General features: G+C 35.3%; 3 protein-coding genes and 1 pseudogene across 3 annotated transcripts; all 4 read left to right on the top strand.

Moving 5' to 3' along the window:
• The first annotated feature begins 1,016 nt into the window (after window positions 1-1,016).
• LOC139110332 (uncharacterized) lies at window positions 1,017-10,318 on the top strand. Its single transcript, XM_070670011.1, has 3 exons — window positions 1,017-1,595; window positions 7,680-7,762; window positions 7,927-10,318. Exon 3 carries the CDS (start codon window positions 8,195-8,197, stop codon window positions 9,635-9,637), a length of 1,443 nt encoding a protein of 480 aa, XP_070526112.1. The 5' UTR covers window positions 1,017-1,595; window positions 7,680-7,762; window positions 7,927-8,194; the 3' UTR covers window positions 9,638-10,318.
• On the top strand, window positions 9,896-12,845 carry LOC139110472 (uncharacterized; annotated as a pseudogene).
• A 1,209-nt stretch (window positions 12,846-14,054) lies between these two features.
• LOC139110347 (uncharacterized) lies at window positions 14,055-20,816 on the top strand. Its single transcript, XM_070670061.1, has 4 exons — window positions 14,055-17,275; window positions 17,355-17,536; window positions 20,309-20,460; window positions 20,551-20,816. Exon 1 carries the CDS (start codon window positions 15,076-15,078, stop codon window positions 16,072-16,074), a length of 999 nt encoding a protein of 332 aa, XP_070526162.1. The 5' UTR covers window positions 14,055-15,075; the 3' UTR covers window positions 16,075-17,275; window positions 17,355-17,536; window positions 20,309-20,460; window positions 20,551-20,816.
• Window positions 20,817-20,827: 11 nt separating this feature from the next.
• On the top strand, window positions 20,828-22,178 carry LOC139110473 (uncharacterized). The gene is made up of 4 exons (XM_070670283.1): window positions 20,828-21,237; window positions 21,522-21,616; window positions 21,691-21,759; window positions 21,813-22,178. The coding sequence occupies exons 1-4, from the start codon at window positions 21,027-21,029 to the stop codon at window positions 22,161-22,163; spliced, it is 726 nt and encodes a 241-aa protein (XP_070526384.1). The 5' UTR covers window positions 20,828-21,026; the 3' UTR covers window positions 22,164-22,178.
• The last annotated feature ends 2,120 nt before the right edge of the window (window positions 22,179-24,298 follow it).

Raw genomic sequence — 24,298 nt, forward strand, 5'->3', positions numbered from 1 at the left:
GTTACCGGCTACGACGATCCACGCTACACGCCGCGGGCGGTTGGTGGGCCCGCGTTATTCGAACAATGGTCGGTTACCGCGCGAATTTCGTAGGAGATTGGTGGTGGTCACGGCGCGAGGTCTGAAATTCTTAACCGTTCGTGGCCTTTAGCCACAACAGTTATTACCAAACAGTGAGATGGTTTTCTGCTGACTTCTCGCTTATACTGCGTATCTTTTTTTGCTGTAAAATTAAATAGAAAATATTTCTTTAATTTTTATTTCTTGTTTTAATAAAAATAATTTTTTACTTACTAATTGTTTCCGTAATTTTTCATTTTTATCTAAATCTTTAATAATATTTTTTAACTCTTTTATACAGTTTAATGGGAAAGGAGGTAATAAATCTGATACGTAATTTGCGCATAGAATTTGATCATCGTGAAAAGCTATAATTGCATCCAACTTTCGATTGACGACATCTAATTTGTCATTTAATATTTTGAAATATTTTTTTTCCGACATTGATTTTTTTTCTTGAACAACATGTCTTTGCTAAAAATAAAATGTTAAAACAAAATTAATGTAAATCAATATAGAAAAGTATACTGATTATTGTTTTCTTTTTCATTAATATCTGTTTTATCAGATAACATTAAAGTGTCTCCTTGATTAATAGCATCCGTCATACATTTAGACTGTTGAGCTTTTTGTACTTGTAGTGCAGAACCAGTTTTTACTGAAAAGAAATTATTATTAAAAATTCAAATGCAGACTAATAAAATTTACATTAACATAATGTGTACAACGTTACCGCAAGATTCAGAGTTTATCATTTTTTTAAATTTCAATTGAGAGAGATGTACAGGATTATAATCAACTAAAAAACAAAAGATATTAAACACAAGTACAATAAAATATAAGATTAATAACAACGTTACATCCCAAGTAGCAAAATGATGTCAAAAGACGACATAATGACGTCTACTTTTAGTCATTTTTGGTCTCCGACGTCTCCGACTAATAACAAACATTTAATAGACGTCATTTCTGAGACCAATAAATAACGTCATTTTTAAGAAGTCATATAGTCGACCAAATAAAATCTTTTTATGATGTAATACATTTTTACTTTTTAATAATTAAAGACATAAAATATAAACCTTAAAATTATTGTATGTATGTTAAAAGAATATATGAAAAATTATTAGGCTAAAAATACATTAAAACGTTCTATCGTTGTTAATTATGCTGTAAAACCATTAATTTTACGGCGGTGTTTGAATATATAAACATCTATATGTTTATATTTTGCGCGAAATTTTATGCTGTTTACACCGACTACATTTTTCACGGCCCATAGAGGCGCTAAGGAAGGTGATGGCGCGCTTATCAGTGAAGAACTAGAACCGGCGCGCATGTGTAACGGTCGTAACGGAGAAGAAAGCAGAAACACGTGCTATCGGTGCTATTTCCCGAGCAGATCACGATTGCGAGTAAGTCAAGCTACAAGAGTCCGCGTGTTCGTGGGGACGAAGCCGCCCCGTATGCACGAAAGGTTGTTTATTCGTGAGAACGAAGTGTCGTGCCGTGGATGCAGTACCTTGACCAGAAAGGTAAGCATAGAAGTATTTATCTCTTAGCATATCTCAATTTTGATAAATCTGAAGGAGACGGGCGACCTCACGGATTGACCTGAAATTTTTTTGTGAGATAAATTTCCACCTCCTGATAATAAATCCGTAAGTTAAAAGTGTCTATGCCTCGGTGGTTTCAGCATTATAAAATATGCACTTAATCTGCATATCGTTTCAATATCTAGTTTAGAATTGCTAAACCATGTATTAATTTTGCCACTGACTTTAAAATTACAATTTATTTTAATTTTCTTTTTGTGCTTGTCTTTTTCATACAACACTTTTTAACATTTGAATAAAAAAGTTTCTTTATCGATTATTAATTTTGTATTGCACTTTGAACACAGTATGTCATTTTCAATTATTTTATGTTTTATTAAAAATTCAAATAACTTTTCTCTGTTACAAGTTACAGCTAAAAATTCGTATAGCTGCATTGTGATAAGTGAAAAATAAATTGAAACTAAATGATAGTTTGTCATTGAACATTTTAAAAGAAAATAAAGTTATACAAAACAAAAGAAATTTTGAATTTGAATTTAATAAACATGTACTGTTATGAGAGCGCTAGGGATATGCGGAATATGCACAGAAGTTAAAAGTAATCGTTAAAAAAATGTAATTTTAAATATTTGTAAATTTTATTAATATTGTTACAAATTATAATTAGTTTTATAAATTTTTTAATAAAACGTTGGTCTGTGTGGAATGTATGTATGTGTCTGCATTGTTTAAGGAAACCTAACTCTAACCAACTATAGCAGGTTGGTCTGCGTGGAACGTATATGTGTCCCAGCATTGATCTGTGTGGAGTGATGTGACGGATTTCCTAACCCCAAAATTGCGATCTTTAAAAATTACAAAAAAAAAAGTAGAAGCGAGCGACACTTTTAACTTACGGATTTGTTATCAGAAGGTGGAAATCTATTTCACAAAAAAATTTCAGGTCAATCCGTGAGGTCGCCCGTCTCCTTCAGATTTACCTTAGAAACAAAATTTGAGGTTAAGTTAGTCAAAATTAGCGACCAAAAATTGCATAAATTAAATCCATCAAGTGCCAAACAGTCCAGTTAGTAAATAATGTAACAAATTACTTATTAACTTGTAGAGTTGGATGAATAAAATAAAGAATATAAAAGATTTAACTGTTTGTAAAAGTATATAATTGATATAAGAGATACACTTGGTCTTTACTGAGTGGCTGCTCGAATGCATCTAAAAACGCTCCGGTTTATTTCGTGGCCCGTTGGCCCTCTCATTCCTTTGTCTTATAATCTATGCATACTATTCCTATCAAGCACGTACTAATGATTCATTTGTATCGATATCTTTTATCCTCACAGTTCATTATCCTCTTATTAACTCCGGAGCACGTTCTATTTATTTAATATCATATTTCTATTTAGCACACTCATTTTGTCTCATATTTTAGTATAAAGTTATTTCTCAACACCCCTTCTTAACTTTATACTAAAATGTTACATACAAAGCCTTAATGAATTTCTATGTTTTATAAAAGTATTTTTACTAACACTTTTCGTTAGTAGATCCGCAATATTGTTTTCTGAATTTATTTTTACAATTTCAATAATTTCCTTTTCGATATTCTCGTGAACATAATGATATTGAACTTCTATATGTTTGGAATTTTTAGTCATATTTCCATATTTTGCTATAGCTATCGTACTTATGTTGTCTTCATAAATTGTAATAGGCTTATTTATTTTAACATTTAAAGTTGCATTTAACATATTCTTTAAAAATAATAATTCGGTTACTACCTCAGATAAAGCCACATATTCTGCAAAAGTTGATGACTTGGTTACTGTTTTTTGTTTTCTTGCTTTCCAATATATTACATTGTTAAATAAGCGAATTACATAACCAGTTGTAGATTTTCTATCTGTGGAATCTCCTGCCCAGTCGGCGTCCACCATACAATCTAAAATTACTTTATTATTAGATTTTTTATATGTTAATTTTAAATCTTTTGTTTTATATAGATATTTTAAAATTCTTAATGCATACTTAAAATATGTGGCATTATAACAACTCTGGAATCTGCTAAGGTAGTTTACACTGTATGCGATATCAGGCCGCGTGCCTATACTTATATACAGAAGTTCTCCTATTATATTTCGATATTTTATTTCACTTTGAATTTGAGTTGAAGGTTCCAAATTTAGGTTTGTTTCCATGGGGGTATCATAAAGTTTTGCATTCTTTAGATTATATTTTTCAGCCAGTGATTCTATATATTTTGTTTGTGATAATGTCATGAATTGTTTCTTCTTATCAAACACTATATTTATACCCAGATAATTTTCTATTTTACCCATGTCTTTCATTCTGAATCGATTAGCTAGACTTCTTTTAATTTGATCTATTAGCATTTTATTTTTGCCACAAATTAATAGATCATCAACAAATATTAAAATATAAATTTGATCTTTTCCTTCATTATAATAATACATACAATAATCGTAGTTGCTTCTTTTGAAATTCAAAGTCAATAAAAAATCGTTAAAACACTCATACCAAGCTCAGGGGCTTTCTCTCAAACCATATAAAGATTTATACAATTTATATACTCTATTAGTATTATCCGTATATCCTTCAGGTTGGTTTACATAAACTTCGGAAATTATCTTACCATTTAGAAAAGCTGTTTCAACATCCATTTGTTCTATATATAATTGTTTTTGGCAGCAGATGGAAAGTAACATTTTTAACGTCTGTGTTTTAGCTACAGGTGAATAAATATCTTCAAGTACCTCCCTTTGTTGAAATCCCCGAACTACTAATCGTGCTTTAAATTTATTATTTTCTTTTCGTGTATATATCCATTTTACATCTAAAACCTTTTGTTGTTTCGGTCTCTCAGTCAAATTCCAGGTTTCGTTTTTATTTAAACATTCTAATTCATGCTCCATTGCTTCTTTCCATTTGCTGCTGTCCTTATCATTTATCGCCTCTGAATAATTTGTCGGACTGTTCGCATTTATAAAATTAATATATACTAAATTATTATATGTTTCACTTACTCCGTATCTCTCGGGTTGTTTCTTAGTTCTATTTGATCGTCTTATTAAAGGAGATAAATCACACGAACTATCAATACTTTTAAATGATTCGTCTAGACTCTTATCACTTTTATTTGGACTTTCTAACTCTATATCCTCTATAGATTCGCTAAGATCTATTAAATTTTCCGAGTTATCTTCAACTTTATTATTTTCTGTATCATTTACTTGTCCTTTTAAATCAATACATTTTACGTTCTCATCTATGATATCTATATGTCGTGTAACAATTACTTTATTATTTATTAATACTCGATATCCTACATCTGAGTATCCTACTAAAATTCCCGGATCTGCTTTTTTATCCCATTTAGAAGTACGTTTCTGTTCCGGAATTCTAACAAATACTTTACTTCCGAATGGTCTTAAGTATTTTGCGCTAGGTCTTTTTCCAAAAAATATCTCAAAGGGTGTTTTACATTCTATAGTATTAGCTAATGTTCTATTCTTCAAATATGTTGCTGTGCACAATGCTTTCGGCCAATATTTCGTATTTAATTCTGCTTCAGCTAATAAACAACGACTCATATCCATAATGGTTCTATTAAATCTTTCAGCTGTTCCATTTAACTCGTGTGTATAAGACGGACAAAGGCTCATCATAATCCCTTTTGTTCTACATAATTTATAAATTTCTTGATTTAGATATTCTTTTCCATTATCGCACCTAAGTGTTTTAATCCTTTTTCCGGTTTTATTTTCTACCATATTAATATATTCTTCAAAACAATGATTAACTTCAGATTTTGATTTTACAATATATGTTTTCGCTAGTTTACTATAGTCATCAATGAAACTCACAAAATATTTTTCTCCGTTATATCCTTGAATCCGATGGGGCCCATTGACATCTGAATGTATTATTTCTAAAATCTCTGTGGCTCTAGTGCGATTGTTATCAAACGGAAGATTGTGCATTTTATTTTCTATACAAATTCTACATTTCATATATTCTGTTTCTAAGTTTTCAGGGAAATCATTTAGTAATTTATTTTTACTTAAAATATTCAAATATTTGAAATTTATATGGCCAAGAATTTTATGCCATTTTTCTTTTACTGTCATTTTACTTGAATTTGGGGTTAAATTTATTTGTGAAGTAGTGTTTGCTAGAGTACTGGGTAAATAATAAAGATTTTCTTGTTTATAGGCTACTGCAATTAACTCATTAGTGTATTTGTAAATTTTCAATGTATCCTGTTGAGCTATAATTGTATTTTTTTCTGTTATACGGGCAAAACTTATCAGATTTACATTTAAGTCTTTAACAAAGAGAACATCCGTTAATCTAATATGTACTATTCTGTCGTATACTTTTACGTTTATGTCTACCAGTCCTATCTTTGAAGCATTTAATGATCTACCATCGCGTAGCATGACATCCACGGGATTGCTGATTTCCTGGCTTTCACTAAAATAATTTTCATCGTTAATAATATGCCCGGTGCATCCTGAGTCTATTATCCAAACTATCTCAGTATTGTCCCTAACCTCGGGTATGTTGTCATTAATACTCATCATGAAGCTGGCATAGCCTCCGCTTTGAAGAGCTTCTTTAGTTTTTCTTGATGTAGACGGACGTTCTTGAATTTCTCGATGGTTTCCTTCATTTCCATTGTCATGGGCGGTGTAGTTAGATGTTCTTCCTCCGCGATAGTTTCTTCCCTGTCCGCGCCAATATCTTCCTCGTCCTCTTCGGAAAGCACCTCGATGTTGTTGTCCAAAGCCTCTATTTCCGATCCATTCAGAATTTTCTCCTTGAATCCCTTCCTTGTTGAAATTACAATTTTTAATAAAATGTCCCACTTTGCCACAGCGGAAACATTGTCTTCCTCTGTCCGTATTTGTAGTGAAGGCACTTGATTTTATTTTTCCTCGATTTTCTTCTTTTCCTTTTATATCGATCATGGCTATTTTTCCTTTTAAATATTCAACTGTTTGTTGATCTCGATCCAATACGTCAATTAAGTCACCAATGTAACTTAATGACTCTGGTAGCGTTCTCAGCATGTAGTTTAATTTTTCTTGTTCCGTTACACTAGCTCCGGCAGATTTCAAATCATTGACAGCCTTTTCAAAATCATTAAAGAAATCAGTCGTGTTAGTATATTCTGCTAATTTCAATTTTTCCAAACGATTACGGTACACTATTTGCAGTGCAGTGGATTCTTTTAGATAAAGTTTGTCAAATTTTTGGATTATATCAAACGCTGTCTCACATTTACTAACGAATTCCAGTTGTTTATTCGTTATGGAGCTGTAAATGTAATTAAGTGCCTTTAAGTTTAAATCAACCCACTCTGGTTCTTTATCAAGTGCAGTGCGGTATCTTTGTGCAGCCAATTCACACTTATTCATTTTTAAAAATGCCATAATTCTTTTCTTCCAATTCCCGTAGTCTTCTCCATTGAATACGAGTATCTTAATATCTGCCATTGTTGATGACATTTTTACACTTTCACCTTTTTTGCCACTCAATTTTATTTCAGTCACCTAATTCACTTCTTCTTATATTCCTTCTTGTCACGATTTTTATTTAACCACGCTCTGCTACCATGTAGAGTTGGATGAATAAAATAAAGAATATAAAAGATTTAACTGTTTGTAAAAGTATATAATTGATATAAGAGATACACTTGGTCTTTACTGAGTGGCTGCTCGAATACATCTAAAAACGCTCCGGTTTATTTCGTGGCCCGTTGGCCCTCTCATTCCTTTGTCTTATAATCTATGCATACTATTCCTATCAAGCACGTACTAATGATTCATTTGTATCGATATCTTTTATCCTCACAGTTCATTATCCTCTTATTAACTCCGGAGCACGTTCTATTTATTTAATATCATATTTCTATTTAGCACACTCATTTTGTCTCATATTTTAGTATAAAGTTATTTCTCAACATAACTGGACTGTTTGTCACTTGACAGATTTAAATGTCTACACTGAGCTAACCTATAACATTACTTTTTTTTGCAGGCTTGTACATTGGAAATTGCAAATCAGCTGTACAAATTAAAGAGCAGTATGTGGCTTGGAGATATATTACAGCGAAGTCTAAGGTAATTATGAACTATTATTCATAAATTTTGTAAATACTGGGGGAAACGGGCAGTGTTGCAATTTTATAAAAATTTAATATATATCAAGATAGATATAATAATATTGCAATATTCATAATAATAAAATTAATATTAATTAATAAAAATGATTTTTTATATAACAGATTGAAGACATTCTCCTATCACTGTTGTAAAGGATGATACTCGCTCTCAGGCATATGCTTGGTCGATCAACTTAAAATAAGTTTGAAGAACGAGGATCATTCTTCTTGTCATCAAGGACTCTCGTGAGCATCGGCTTTTTTACTTGACTTTTTACGCTTGATTGCTTGACTACTGAACCACAGGTTCTCTATCAATTCATCGCTACGTCTACATATTCTACCTATCCAAACTTTACTATCCTTTTCCGGAGCAAGGTGACGCGAATCGATGTCAGCCGCGATTCCGATACTTTTCGCTCTGTTGCTCTCGCTGATATCGGCACCAGCGGAGAGCGGACAGGAGATGGATCCCATTTTGCTGGTACGACAAACTCTACGACATTGGTGGAAAACGTACAAGGAGAATTCCTACGAGGTGACTCTCGGCTACTGCTGGGCGGACTATTTGCACAAGCTCAGCATCGGATTGCCGGATCTGTCCTACCAGCCGCTTGTCGCGGCGCGGAATCATCCGGACATGCTCTTTGAAATGGTAAGAAGCCTGGAAAGTCTATTTCCCAACATAACGGCCGACGCGATGTCGTCGCTCGGCGTAACACGAGAAGGAAAACATCCGCGAGCGAGAAGGGCCATCATTTCCAAGTCCATAAGTAATTCCGACAAGCACGGAGGAGTCGTCTTCCCATCGAAGACAATTCGAGAGCAACCGAGAGGAACGATGAACGAAACCGAGCAAGTTCCATCGAACGGCCGAGCTGTGGCGAACGATTATTCGGAACGGAGCAACGCAGCTGAAAATGAAAAAGATGCACCGCGGATCGATCACGCGAAGAGAAGACAGCAGACGCTCCCAATCTACAGGCAACGCGAGTCTCCCTCTCGATGGCACACGACGTGGCGGAAAAGGAATGTCAAAGCTGACGACGCGTTACCCAATACCCGGGCGCCGCGGGAAGATCGCGGAATCAAAGGAGATCCCGAGGGACGTCGCGGCCTTTCGAACAACGGCGGAAGTTCCTCGAGTTTGCAGCTGCGCCAAGCGAACGCGGGGGACCCTCGCACGAACGCCGTAAAGCTGATGGGTTTTGAACAGAATTCATCGCCCGATTCTCTCTTATTGTTTCACGGAGCCGTTGCCGGCCGACCGTCTCTTGAATCTCGAGGAAGTGGAAAAGAAGCTGTCGAAAGGACCGCGTTCTCGCAATTCAAAGCGGTCAGCAGAAGGAAGCGACACGCTCAACAGCCGAAAGAGAACTTGAAGAACGACGGAAACGTTTTTACGATACATCCGGTATTTTCGCCACAATACAACCCATCGCCTCAACAAACCTCTTATAAAAGTTCTGAATTTTATCCCTTGACGGCACAGAAATCGAACCAAGGCAATGCCACTCCGACCTCGAGTGTGCCCTTATCACCTAACACTAAACCAGTTTTTGACGATCTTAAGGACTTAGCAGACCAGCCGATCGATTTGGTAAAATCAATCATCTTTCAACCTCGTAAGAACCAATTACCTCTTCAACAACAGTCATCTATCGTGTCCGTAATATCTTCGTTTATTATCACTGCCGTAAGAACTGTAGCAATGTATATTCAAGCAGTTCGTAACGTCATATATCGTCTATACAAGAATCAGGCCTTTCGTTGTACAAAGGATTACTTATGGTTCAAACTTATTCAATGGTTAGAGACTTATCAAATGGATTAACCATTTGGAACTACTTTGCAAATTTTCTAGTATCGTATGATATATTATTTATCGAGACAAGCGAGTTTTTCAACGTATTCGTACGTATGTTAAATTGTTTTATGCGCTATATATTTTTGTTTCGCTGAAATTTTAATATGATTTAGAATATATTAGAAATATTCTTTGTATTTACATTTTTACACGAATTAAAATACATGAAGCACAAAATATCCGATAATATAACAGATTGAAAACATCAGACCAATAAATCAGGAAATGCGAGAACTAAAAAGATTTCGTGATTTATCACGTCGACAAAAAAAATCGTCGAATAAAGCATTTATAGTTTTTAAAAAATTTAAATATTCATGAATCGAAAAACTTATTTAATCAGACAAAACAAGGCAAGAGAATTTTGTTCTTAATAAAGAAAACTATTATGACACTGATATTTCCCTGTTTACTAACAATAACGATAATCATCGTACTGATAATATAATTATTAATGCAGTTAGCAAGCAGTCAAATGTGACACATAATTCATCATTTTCTGTTTCTCCCGAAGGAGATTTACCTACTAATAAAGAAAATTTACTTCGTGAAAAGTTAATTCTGTGGATTGATAGATATAAAATTGGACAAAGAAGTTTAACTTCTTTACTTCATATACTGAAATATGAAGGTCATGTTTGTCTTCCTACTAACAGTAGAACATTAATGAATACTCCACGTTTTACAGTAATTTATAATAGATCAGGCGAACATTATTATCATTATGGTTTGCAAAAAGGAATAATTAATCAATTAAAAAGATTTTACATGTTAATAAATAATAATGTTATTTATATTAATGTCAATATCGATGGTTTTCTTGTATCTAAAAGTTCGAAAAGTCAATTATGGCCTGTTTTAGCTCAAATCGTTTCTGAAGATTCTACACCTTTTCTTGTCGGCGCGTATCATGGATACAATAAACCAAATACATCTAATCATTTTTTACAACATTTTATTGAAGAGTTCAAGCATTTAAGTACAGTTGGTTTCGTACATGAAAATAATGAGTATTACGTTAAAATTAGAACAATAATATGTGATAGTCCAGCACGTTCATTTGTAACTTGCACTATACGTCATAATGGCTATTTCGGATGCAGTAAATGTGTTGTTGAAGGTGACTACGAAAACCGTCGAATGCTTTTTCTTGATCAAAATTGTTCCTTGCGAACAGATAAATCGTTTATTCTTCGTAAAAACCCAGAACATTACACTGGAATATCTCCTTTTGAAGAAATTTTACCAATGGTGACTACATTGGTGACTACAATGGTGACTACACCGCTTGATTACATGCATCTGATATGTTTAGGACAAATAAAAAAATTGTTTATTTTGTGGTTACGAGGACCTGCTTGTGGTCATTGTCGATTTTCTAGCAAGCAAATCCAAAATTTAATTTTAGATATGCGAGCTTTAAAGAAACACGTTTGTTCTGAATTTGTCAGAGTACCAGCTACTCTCGAAGAACTGGATAGGTGGAAAGCTACCGAATATAGGATATTTTTATTATATTTAAGTCCTGTTTTATAATATAAATATTTACCATATAATTATTTGAAACATTTTATTGCATTTTATTGTGCAATAAGAATATTATGTGATCCCCAAGATTACTTACATAATAATCAGTTTGCAAAAGAACTTCTATTGTATTTTGTACAATATTACGAAGTTTTATATGGTAAAAATAATGTTATTTATACAGTACATAATATAATACACCTAAGTGAAGATGCTAAAAGATTTGGACCGTTGGATAGTTTTAGTACTTTTTCTTTTAAAAACTATATATATACTTTAAAAAAATTGTTAAGAAAGTATGAAAAACCTTTGCCACAAATACATCGGAGATTAATTGAAAAGAATACAGCATATAAATGTAAAAATAATAAGAATAGAATAAAATATCCTATATTAATTTTACGACTTAAAGAAGATATTCCATTTGGTCGTTCTGAATCTTACGATACAATAACATTTCGTAATTTTAAATTATCTAGTTCTTCACAAGCAGATAGTTTTTCTTATTTAAAAAATAATAAAGTTTTCAAAATACAGCACATAGGATTGCAAACAGGGAATCTTGTCATAATTGGTGAAGAATTTAAAAATTATTTTTCTCTCAAATTTTATTCGTGCAATTTGCAATGTATAAATGTTTATGTTGTTATAAATAATGATTTTACTGAATTAAAATGTATTTCCGTAAATAAAATTTAAAAAAAAGCTGTAGTGCTTCCATTTGAAAGACATAAATTTTGTGTCTTTCCGCTGCTTTATTCCAATGTTTTAAATTATTTTTACTTTATACATTATTTGTTTGTAGATTCATTTAAAGTTGCTAAACAAAAAGTGTTACGGCAACGTAAGGTTCATCTAGGAGTTATGAATCTGCTCGCTGCGGTGTAATTTACAGCTTGCATCGAATTAACAGATTTCTCCCTTACCGAGCTTCTTGCTTTTTTATTCGGCCTGTACATAGTTACCGTTGTTATTTATTCTTTGTTCAGTTATCTTTATGTTACTCCCGAATTACAGAGTTGGATTTACAAAAAAGGATATTTATTTACAAAGTCGTTGAATGCGGATGCTTTGTTTAAAAATTGTGACCAAGTAATAAGGGATATTCTTGAATTATGAGTCATATTCTAAAGAGAACATTTATCTGAACAGCATATATAAAGATAATTATAAGGTATGCCTCTTACTGATCATTCTAGATCGTTATTAAACAGATTCTCTCTCTTTCTTATATTAGGATGTTTAAAACGGAGTCTCTTTCTTACTTACAAAATAGAATCGAAATGGAAATGTCATAATTCTCATAAACTACTTGAAAAGGAAATCTTTCTTTATTCATTTCTGATTGTATACCATTCTTTCTTACTTAAAATGGCAAGGTGTTTACAATCTATCTTAAAAGACTTTTAACAACTCTTTCTGCTCATAAATGAGCCAAATGGTTAATTGTTATCACTTGATAGTCATAAACATACACGAAATATTTCTTTTCTTTTCCTTTCAGATTAATGAAATCAATAGTTAGTACGAAGATTACTAGTAACATTTATTGTTGGTTCAAGATATTCAGATGTCCGTTATTATAAAAAGGCAATGTTACAATGCATAATATTAAAAGAACTAGCTGTTATATATATATATATATATATATATATATATATATATATACAGGGTGTCCCAGATCAGTGGACGATGCCGTAAATAATAGGTAGATTTAATCGAATTAAAACGAAAAGTCCTTTACCATTTTGAAAAATTCTCAATAGTTTTCGAGAAAAAAATTAAAATATATAAAATTTATAAGCGTAAGAGCGACAAGAAAGCTGCGCGTGAGTGAGCGCGACAGGCGAATGACTAGAAATGGCACCGTCGTCTGTCGCGCTCACTCAGCCCACGCTTCCTCGTCGCTCTTACGCGTACATAAATTAATTTTTTTCTTAAAAACTATTGAGAATTTTTCAAAATGGTACAGGACTTTTCGTTTTAATTCGATTAAATCTACCTATCATTTTCGGCATCGTCCACTGATCTGGGACACCCTGTATAACGTCGGCTCGCTTCGGTCGCGTACATCGTCGCTTCGCTCGCCTATATCGTCGCCTCGCGTCGCTCACGCATCGTCGTCTTGTGTCGCTCGCGTATCGTCGGCTCGCGTCGCTCGCGTGCACTGAGGCCTCGCCTCTAGCCCAATCTATGCATCGCATGGGGGAAAAGCACCGATGGTCCGCCCGAAATCGGTAATAAAATACCACATTTTTATACGCTGATATCTCGCTTATTATCGCGAAAATTTTAAAATGGTATGAGACTTTTCGATTTGTCTTGATGAGACCTACCTACCATATTCGGGAAAGTCCACTGATCGGAAACACCCTGTATATTTGTTATGTCCATGAAATATGGCGCACTGTCCTTTTTACCTGTTTTTTTTTTTCAAAGATAATTGTTTTACTTTTCTACTGTCACCAAGGCAAGGAAACCGATCTGTACTTTTTTCTTTATATGTACATTCCTGTGCGTCAGATTTCAGAAGCATAATAAATTTGTATGTCAAATAATCAACTCTCTAAATGTGAATCAGTGAGAAAAACACTGATTCAATTACCACATATTTTTTCACTGGCAAATCATTGAAATGCGCTAAAGAAACAGTAAAAAAAACAGGATCACACTGTTTTGTTAGTGAAGTTAGTGAAAAGTGTACGTACGACGTTGTGAGGCTACAGCGGCACGTGTTTATTTCATGTATCGGTTTATCGTTGCAAGTAAGTATAAACTGTTTTTTTCACTTTCTATCTAATATGCATATTATACATGTATCATGTATCTAATCTATACACACACAAACGTGTATATATATATATAAGTATATCAACAATATCAATATTTGCAAATTAATTTTTATGTTTCCAAAATAGGTTATATGTGACGGCGTATCGCTTTAATTAATATAATTTATAATCAAAGTTATATTAAAGCTGTTTGCACGAAAAATTAGTGACATTACGAAATGGTCAATGGATGAGGTATCCGAAAAAATATACAATTTAATAAAAGATCAATCAATAGCTGATATTTTTGTAGGTAAGCATTTTAATTTTTTTTTATCAATATTTTTAATCATGTTGATTAACAAATTGAAAAGTACCAACATTTACAGATTTTATTTCGCGAAAATTTTTTAAGTAGTTTAAAATATAAAAATGAACTCTTTAAAATGCTGTCTGTGTAATCACCGTATTTCTGGTTGGTTAAATGGTTTAATGTGGCATTATGAAGTCACTCACGGGCTTACAAGTAATCGAGAAATGGGAAATACCGGTTTTAGTTGTGTTGAAGATGGATGTTATCGCACATTTAAGTATTTTTATACATTTAGAAGACACATACGTCAGTGTCATAAATATAGGTTGAACGATAACTTAGATCTGGAAGAACCCATTGCTTACAATAATGAAGATGTTTTTATTAATAGAAATAACGCTGCAATAAAAGATATTCATAAAAATGTTCATGAAGATTCTAATGAAGATGTTCATGATGATAATTATGAAAATCTAAATATAAATTTACACTCTTCAATTATTAGAGTAATTGCAAGACTTCAATCAAAGAGGTCTGTAACTGGCGCTATCGTAAATGATATACTAGACGAATGGGAAGAAATTATATTTAATTTAACTAAATTTTTATAATCAAAAGTTGTGAAATATTTTCAAGCAAGAAATGCTATTGAAGAGCCTGAAGTTGTAGAATTACTTTCAAATTTTATTTTAGAAAATCCTTTCAATAATCTTCGTACTTTAGAAAATCAAATCAAAGCATTAAAGACTTATTGTGGTTATATTGAATCTAAAGAAGTTCCTCTTGGTTACTGCATGGAAATGTCACTGGATAGTGCAACTGGAACTTATACGCCTAAAAGAGTACTTGACACCTTTCATTATGTGTCAATAATAGATACTTTGACATTAATACTGTCGAACGCAGAAGTTAAAGAAGCTATTCTTTCTGAACAATCATCAAAGAATGATATTTTGGCTTTATTTGTTGACGGAGACTATTTTAAAAATCATCCTCTTTTCCAAGTGCATAAGAATGCTTTGCGAATACAACTTTATTATGACGAATTAGAAATTGTTAATCCTCTTGGATCAAAAACAGGAATCCACAAACTGGGTGTTTTTTATTATATAATTCAAAACATTCCGGCTTGTATAAATTCGGATTTAGGAAGCATACATGTACTATTGTTATGTACTGATGTAGATGTTAAAAAATATGAGTTTGACCGTATTTTGTCTCCTTTTTTAAATGATTTACAAAAGTTAGAAAGTGATGACGGAGTTAAAATTATGCTTGGTAATGAAGAATTTACTTTGCATGCAACAATTACTGCTTTTTGTGGAGACACTTTAGCTGTACACGAAGTGTTTAATATGCTTGGACCTAAGGCTAACAAATTTTGCCGATTGTGCTTATATTCTAGAGAAGATTTGTATGCTGGAATAACAACTTTTGGTAACGAAAGAACTGAAGAAACAATGAATGAACATTTGGAATATTTACATATGCATAATTTTTCTGCACAATCCATGACAGCAACTGGTGTTAAAGGAAATTGTTGTCTTAATCAATCACGATATTTTCATACTTCTAGAAATAAAATATTTGATGTGATGCACGATATTCTTTGCGGAGTAGGCCCTATGATATTAAAACTTGTACTTTATCAGTACATTTGTGTTACAAAACAATTGACAATCGATTACTTGAACAATAAAATTGCATCTTTTCAATATGGATTTGTAGAAAACAAAAATAAACCATCTGCAAATTTTACCATAAATATGCTGCAAAAAAAGATTATTTATTAAGTCAAAAAGCAATGCAGATGTGGGTACTACTAAGAGCTTTTCCATTTTTGGTCGTAGAAAAAATTTAAAATGATAATTACATGGATCTAATATTACTACTACTAAGAATTATGGAAATTGTTCTAGCTCCAAGACTAACGAGATCTTTAATGCCATATTTACAAACACTGACACAAGATTTAATGGCCATGTTTAAAAAAGTTTTCCCAGATATCAATCTTATTAACAAGTTTCATCATCTTATTCATTATGCAGATTGCATACTTTGGGCAAGCCCTTTGCAATGCTACTTTTGCATGCGTTTTGAGGCTAAACATGCTGAAATTAAATTGCGAGCACAAAATGTTCACAATTTTAAAAATCCAACAAAAACCCTACTTAGAGTGTGCCAGTGTGTTTAGAGTGCAAAATGGGGAACAAGTGATGTGAAACTCAAGAGAATGAATTCTTCGAGTGGGAAAACGTTAAATGTACAGAACACTCACAGTAGAGAATTTCTTTTCGAATTAGGCTACGCCGACACGGACAAGATATTTAAATCCAACAGTGTCAAAATTAATGGAGTGCAATTTAGACCTAATCTGTTTGTTTGTATTGAAGCTACCATGAAACGAAGAGATAATCTCCCTGTATTTGGAAAAATTAAGGAAATAATTGTTTTGAGAGAAAGTGACATTTATTTTTTAATTTTGCGCTGCAAAACTACGACTTTCAATACTAATTTAAATGCATTTTGTATTGAACTTGAAAATACAGTTTTTTCTTTTGTCTCAGTTTCCTCACTTGCTCATTTTCAACCCTTTAGTGTATGGACAGAACCAATCTGTAACGGTCTTTATATCAGTCTGCGTCATATTATTTTGTAAAAGTAAGTAAACTTGTTAATAACTGACATTATCTACAAGTTATACTATTCTATTGTATATATTTTATTATATTAAAAAAAAATGTTATAATCTTTTTACTGTGTGCTATAAATTATTTAATGCATATTATTTTTATGTTTGGCTTATTTTTTTTTGCTTCTTAATTTTTTTACGATTGTTACTCATATGTTATTTTAAATTTTATTTCAGATCAGGGTATTAATGGAGAAGCTTTCTTTGAACTTACAGAATTAGATTTAAAAGAATTGAATATTAAACTTAGACCTAGAAAAATAATAACCAAATTTCTGAATGAAATAAAATCTACATCGACGGTAAGTTTCTTGTTGTTTTGCATGTGATATATATTCAAGTATTCTAGCTAAATTAATTATGGTACGAATTTTATTGTAGGTAATATTAAAAAACAAATGTTTTTTGATTGAAAATCTTTTGCAAGGAGGAAGAGAAATTGATATAAGGACAGTGCCTGAAAATATAGCAAATATAACAAATATAGATAATGCTTTTTAACAACGCTTTCCGATACAGATTGTTTGTCTACATCAAAAGCTGCTGAATCAAATGTATTTTCGGTAAAATTTTAATTTTTCTTATTTGTAATTGTTACGTCCTGTAACTCCACATCTCCTTTTTCCGACACATGGTAGATAAAGTAGATAATAAAAAGTATACCGAATGTATTGGGATCAAAGGAGACGGTTCTAAGTTTCCAGAAAAATAATTCTAACTAACGGAATATCCTGAATCGCCAGATGTATGAAATAAAAGAAGGAACCAAAAACAATTGTACAACAGATGTGGAATATAAAAAAATCGAAACGAAAGGATTTGTCAAAATATTCATAAAACATTAATAGCTCGGAAAGACTTGGAATATCTTAAACTAACAATAAATGTCTGGCGGTACACAAGGGAAATTCTGGAAGAAAAAACAATTCAGTAAAATCAAATTTCGCCGCGGATCCTAGGGATTAGAAAAAGGAGGCAAAAAGCCTGTAATAATAAAATTGGGATACGCGGCTGGAAACTATAAAACTCAGGCAGCAATTGCACGCTGCCGATAAAAAAAGAGTTACCTAAGCTTTTTTGAATCTGTTATCTGGAAGCTTGGAAGGGCTAAAACCATGTAGAGGGGAGCTCATAAACATTTTCTCCTGGACCAATAGATATCGGGAACTCCTCACCAAAAACTAGAAACTAAGGGCGAAAACTTAGAAAATTAAGAAAACTGAGAGAAGGGCGACCAATAATTACGAAGACGGAAAAGTGGAGGAATAAGCCTAACGAATAGAATTCAAAATTTGGATAAGACTTAGAATCTGGCGCTGGTCCTCCCCTTTTCCGAGCTTATAAAACCGAGCGCTCCGACGACGCTCGCTCTCAATTCTGTTCTAAAAATCCAGTTTTCATCAGTTCACTCAGTTACTCAAAATTTCAAGTGTTTGTGATAATTTGGTGTGGACGAAATAAAGAACCATCTCGAGATCTCATCTGAGTGAATTTGAAGACATCAAGTAGTAAGTGGCATCATTTATTTATTCCCCTTTTTCCTTTAATTTTGAAACGGTTCCACTAAATAGTTTTATTTGATTTGTATTCATATATTTATATATGTAAAAAATGAAAATTGAGGGAATAGTCAGGGTGCCGTTCACGCTTAATTGTTTCGCTATCTCTCTCTCGAATCCTCCCGTTTTTTCGGGTGCCTCAACCTGTCTAGCGGGCTTCCTTTTGTCGGGGGTTGCGATATGCCGCCAGTAAATGGTGACTATCAAAACCTTGACTTGAGTAAGGCTCCATTCGGCTAGGGGAACCAGAGAAACTTAGGGTGACAACGGAGAGATCCGAAAGGAGCTGTGAGACGTGATGCCCAGCCATATTCTCCTCCAAAATTCATTTATTAATTTAATTCATTAAAATGAAATCCTTTTAGTGGAATCATCGAACTTAAGAACCCTAAAGAAAAGCCGGGCTCGCCGAAATCGGCAAATTCGGAATTTGAGGGGCCTTATCCAGTCCTTCTTTGTGCAATATTTATTCGCGGCGGCGCCAGGGGAGATAAGAACCGACCCTCCCCGAAGAAGAGGAGAGAGGTCGTGGTCCCCTCAACCCCCAGTTCCCCCGACTTCGCCGGCTCCCGAAGAAGTTCCTCTGAACGTCGAAGAACCCAGGGAACTCCCCCCTTCTCCGAATACGCCGAGAACAAGCGTCAATGCGACCGAACCTGAGCCTGATTTGGAGCAGTTCCGCCCTACGACTCCTTCCTATTCTCCGGACATCTCGATTCATTCTCCAGGAGCTGCACCTAGAGCATGCTCCTCTCCAATTCCGTCCCCGATACCTCATCCTGGGGAGCCTGAGGAGGTCGACTCCTTTGCTGATGACGATACCGTCTTTTGGCAAGAGTCTGACGGCCCAGAGCCTTCCCCTCCCCGCCCCGAGCGTGGAGTTCCTCGGCGGGCAAGAGGAACCCAGAGCGATCATAGATCCTCTCCTCGAGCTCCTCCTGAGGACTTGCTCTCCGTGGACGGATTCCGTCCCCGAAAGGGCCTTCACGATAGGCCCTGATTCCTTTGATCCTGAGGAGATCAGGAGAGAAGCCAGCAGGGCATCTCCTGATCAGAACGTCCTCATATTCTATCCCGGGGTGGAACACCCCTTTTTAGCTCCGATCAGGCTGATTGATCGTGTATTTCCGAGATCGTCGGCCAAGATCTCGGAAATAATTGAAATCGATTTAGATTAAATATTATTATTTTTGGAATTTTTTATGTTATTTCCCGCGTACTCTTGTTAAATAATAAAAATGTGTTGTCTTTTACTTAGTATATTAATTGAATTTTTTTTTCTTAGTTAAAATTTCTTGGTCTACCATTTTATTTAATTTTTAATTATATTCAATCATCTCTATTTAACATCAATTGAAAAATAAAGAAATGTTAAATTAAATCTCGCTAAAACAGATTTCTGCAATTTTCTTTTAATGAACCTTTTTAGCTCCATTTATTGCGAAAAACACCTCCGGTTCTTTCCCTGGGAACAAGAAGTAAAATTCTTTCCCTCAAAAGAACAAAAATCGCGCTAATTCAAATCTTTTCTCGTTCTAATACATTCCTAGCGCTTAATATGCGTGACGTTGTCTCGCACGCGTCACGCAAGAATTGGTAGTTGCGTCTCTCTCTCTCTACCCTTTACCTGCTCTCGATCCATTTCCTAGTCATTGAGAACCGGTAATCCTTCCATTAAAATTATTCCTAAACCTGACGTAACATAATTACATTTAACATTAAAATTTCTTATACTTTTTAAACAGTTTTATTTTTATTTTTTAAATCTATTTTAAGCGTTATGGAACTTTGGAAGAAACAATTAAAAAGCATGTTCAAGGTGACCTTATATTAAAAGCAATACGTACAGGACGTTTCAGTGAGTCTGATAGAAGATCACTCGTACGAATTTTAGTGGCTGAGCTTATTGCAGCGCAACATAATAATTAGTGAGTGTTGAATTTTTTGTTATTTCGTGCTTTAATTTCTGTCACTAAATCGAATATTAAAGTAATAAGCTTTAATTTTTATTATATAAGCTATCCTTCGGAAGATGCTAAAGTGTCACTTGCGAGTGCTATTGTTTCTGAATTTCCTTCTTTAAAAAACAAAATGTCAAGGTGTAAAGGTTACGTAAGTATATTAAAGAAAATTATATTTAGTACCATTCCTTATAATTAATTATTATATAGCTTAAATTCTAATGTAATATTTTTAGGAACATTATTATGATTCAAAAACTAAGCAAGGATTTATCGAATATCGATTGTGGACGGTCCGAACCAAATTGTCCCCCCAAAAAAAGAAATACTCTTCAGCTGCTCAGAAAAAAAAGCTATATGCTTGTCAGAAAAATTGATTGAGTCAAATAATAACACACTGCTAGATGAGTCCACTTTAGAAGAAAAGGTAAGCTTTGTAGTGTATTTCGCTAATTTTATTTTTATAACATGTAACTTGTTTCAGCACACAACATACACATTTCAACTTGTATTTTTGATTTTAGATATTATGGATGAAACATAAATTACCTAGTCATTATAATAAAGAGTGTATTAAAAAATGTTTACAAGACACTTTCCCAAATCGCAGACAATGGATTATAAATACTGGTTTAAATATATCTAATATTTTTAAAAAATATCTACGTTTGTTAGATTATAACGGAGAAATGGTAAGTTTAAAACTAGATTTTGCTGTTTTAAGTAACTGTTTTATGTATGTTGAATAATTTTTTTTATAGATTGAACTAGACTTTGATGCAATTTATCCCACTTGTGGAGATAATTTTTTGGCAAAATTTCCTTCTTTTTACATAAAACATATTCTTTGTTATATTGAACAATGTAGAGCAGATATAAAAAAAAAAATTGATATCTCTCTACCGATTAATAATGGTAAGCATTTTAAAGTAATTTGTTTTTATTTATATTATATATATACATATGTACACAGTTTTAAAACATAAAGTTATTTTTAATATGCCTAATATGTTTTTCTTTTTTAATAGATGGTTTACGTGCTTTAATAGCATTAACTCTCCTTTTGCCTCCAGCAAATTCCTTCCGAAAAAATAATGGAAAAGGATGTAAGGGCAAGGGAAAGGTAAAGATTATTATTTATTTAATCTAAGTGATGTAGTTTTTTTTAAATAATTTCACGCATTACCTTTGTTTCAGATACTACAAAATAAGGATAATTTAATTTACACAGAAGTGCCAAATCCACAGTTATTACGAATTTTTCCAGTATGTTTGTAACCTTATATGTTTACGTATATTTATAACAAAAAACTTTCATATATAATGTTCTACAGGAAGGCACTAGTCTACCTTACACGGAAACACGTATAAGAAGTGAGGCAACTACCAATGTACAACCGTATATAATGTGCATTCAGGGCCAAGAAAAAGTTAGTTATTTTGTTCAGGGCGACGGGTTCTTTTTTGATTTTCAAAAAGAAGGAACTCTAATTGCTGCATTCGATTTTCTATTTAAGCTATATCAAGTACTTCATATATCATACCCATCTTCTTTTTTAAACTTTTATAATTTTATAGACAGTTTTATTTACAAGATTAATTCAAAACCTTCTAATATTGCTTCTTCCTTACATATTAATATTTGCAACGTTGGAGAAAGTTCAATATAAAAAAACTATACATATCTGTATATATATATCCGCGCCGCGGATCGTAGATCTCGCGATCGGTCCTGTCGGACGGACCGGCGGTATGCGGGGCGCGGGCGCGAACCGACGGGCGGGGCCCGCCGTACTATTGATCGCGGTACAGAGTGATCTAGCGCGCGGTCTGAAATTTTTATGCGTCGGTGAATTGCGGAAGACGCGATGCGCTTGGGCAGAATGCATCTTGACCTGTGTCGCTAGCCAAGAGTTCTTGGCCGAGGCGGAGATCTCTTCACCCCGTGGATCACGACGGTGCGACGGGATCTTAAATGCGTTTCGAGTCTTTCCGTGCCGCAGACGTAGGATCGAGAGTCTTCGAAGGAGGCGGAGTGCGCTCCACCCCACGAGCTAGTCGTGCGTTCGGTCAGAGTTCGGAACGAGAGGATCGTGAGCGCCAGGATCTCCTGGCCGAGACAAAGATCGCTTCACCCCGTGGTTTCGTGCTCTAGGAACGGATGTTCGCTCGAGAGCGAACGGATCAGGACGGTCCCGCTGAGTCCTGGCGTCGACTTTTTATACATAAAAAGTGACGGCGCAGGGTTGCCGGGGCTCAGCGGGGTACGTGACGTGTCCCGACGCGTGGCGCCGAGGCCCCGGGATGCGGCGCACTCGGAAACGACGGGCCTCGACGTCGACGGCGCGGTTCGGCGGCGCTCGGAGACGCTCGGCTAAGTCCGCGGATGGACTTAGCCGCGGAACGGCTATGCGTTGCCGTGTTGTGTCGGCGTATATAAAAATATAAAGTTTGGGGCGCACCGCGCCCCGGGTCCTCGCCGGACGGTGTTGTGTCCGGCGGCCGGCCATTGTTGTGGCCGGAACGGTGCATCGCCGGGTGCACCGTTACATCACCCCCCCTCGTAGAATAGTGCCTGCATTTGAGGCACTTTTACGCCTTCCTCTGCTGCGACTTCTCTTTGCACGAACGAAGTCGTCCGGCGGCATCGAATCTTAGATGCCACCGGCGATTGCCCAGCCGCGGTTTATACTGGCGGGCGACGTGAACAGCGAAGTGCGGGATGTCCAGGATGACTCCCGGCTCCACTTCGACCGGAATCGGAGGCGGCGGTATGGGCCCCATCACCCGTAACGGCTCCAGCGTCGGACGGGGTGGGACCGGTACGTCGGCTATTTTCTTCGGCGGCGGTGGAGGCGGCGGCGGCGGTGTCTATAGCCAGGCCCGCTTCCTTGCGTTTTGTGCATCGGATCGTTGGATTATCGTTCCGACCCGTGGAACGGTTGTCCGGCTCGGTCGGCTGTCGGTGGTGGTCGCCGACGTCGGTTCGGCGGAGTCCAGCCGGGATGTGGATCCCCGGAACGCCGTGACCCAGATCGGACTGATGGCCGGTTCCGCCGAATCGTAGCCCTCGTTCAAGATTCCGTTTATTTCGCTTAGGATGTCTCGCTCCATCGCGTGTTCGTGATCGAATGTCGGTCCCGGCGTGCGATCTCATCTCATTTTGCCAACTCTGTGTGTTTTGTTGACAGATCAAATGTGTTTATGTCAGGCGGTCGTCGGTTAGCGGTTCGGCCGTTTCGATTTTGAGATCTTTTACGTGAACGTGACGATACCATTTCCCGCGTTCGCTCCGGAGATCCACGATTACCGGTGAGATAATTCGGTTGATCTCGAGCGGTCCGATGAATTTCGGCGCGAGCTTGGCGTTGAAGGCGGCGGCTTTGTTCGAGAGGGGGTGATCGCGCTTCCAAACGATGTCCCCGATGACGGGTTTCCACGCTCGTCGTCGTAAGTTGTAATGATGCTCCTGTCGTTGAAAGGCCCGGGCGAGATGAATTCGCGCTAGTTCGAAGGCCTCATCGAGCTGTTTCTTTCGCGCGGAGGGTGTGATATTTTCGCCGGGCGGCTCTTCGGGCCGACGGAGTTCGCGGCCGTGCTCGAGGAACGCAGGTGTATATCCGGTCGCTTCGCTGGTCGCGGTATTGAACGCGAATTGAATCTCGGGGAGGTACTCGTCCCAGGCTCGGTGCTTTTTCTTTACGTACTGCGCGATCATAGTTTTAACGGTTCGATTGGCGCGTTCGACTAGGTTACACTGCGGGGCGTAGGCGGGCGTGAATTTATGCCGGATCTCTAGCTCTCG

Source organism: Cardiocondyla obscurior, linkage group LG20 (genome assembly GCF_019399895.1).
Source record: "Cardiocondyla obscurior isolate alpha-2009 linkage group LG20, Cobs3.1, whole genome shotgun sequence".
Taxonomy (NCBI): domain Eukaryota; kingdom Metazoa; phylum Arthropoda; class Insecta; order Hymenoptera; family Formicidae; genus Cardiocondyla; species Cardiocondyla obscurior.

Bases quoted from the DNA above. Each gene is read 5' to 3' on its own strand.
- LOC139110332 (XM_070670011.1), top strand. From the start codon at position 8,195: ATGTCAGCCGCGATTCCGATACTTTTCGCTCTGTTGCTCTCGCTGATA.
- LOC139110347 (XM_070670061.1), top strand. From the start codon at position 15,076: ATGGAAATGTCACTGGATAGTGCAACTGGAACTTATACGCCTAAAAGA.
- LOC139110473 (XM_070670283.1), top strand. From the start codon at position 21,027: ATGAAACATAAATTACCTAGTCATTATAATAAAGAGTGTATTAAAAAA. The intron at 21,617-21,690 runs GTAAAGATTATT...CCTTTGTTTCAG, and splicing joins GATGTAAGGGCAAGGGAAAG to ATACTACAAAATAAGGATAA. The intron at 21,760-21,812 runs GTATGTTTGTAA...AAAACTTTCATA, and splicing joins AGTTATTACGAATTTTTCCA to TATAATGTTCTACAGGAAGG.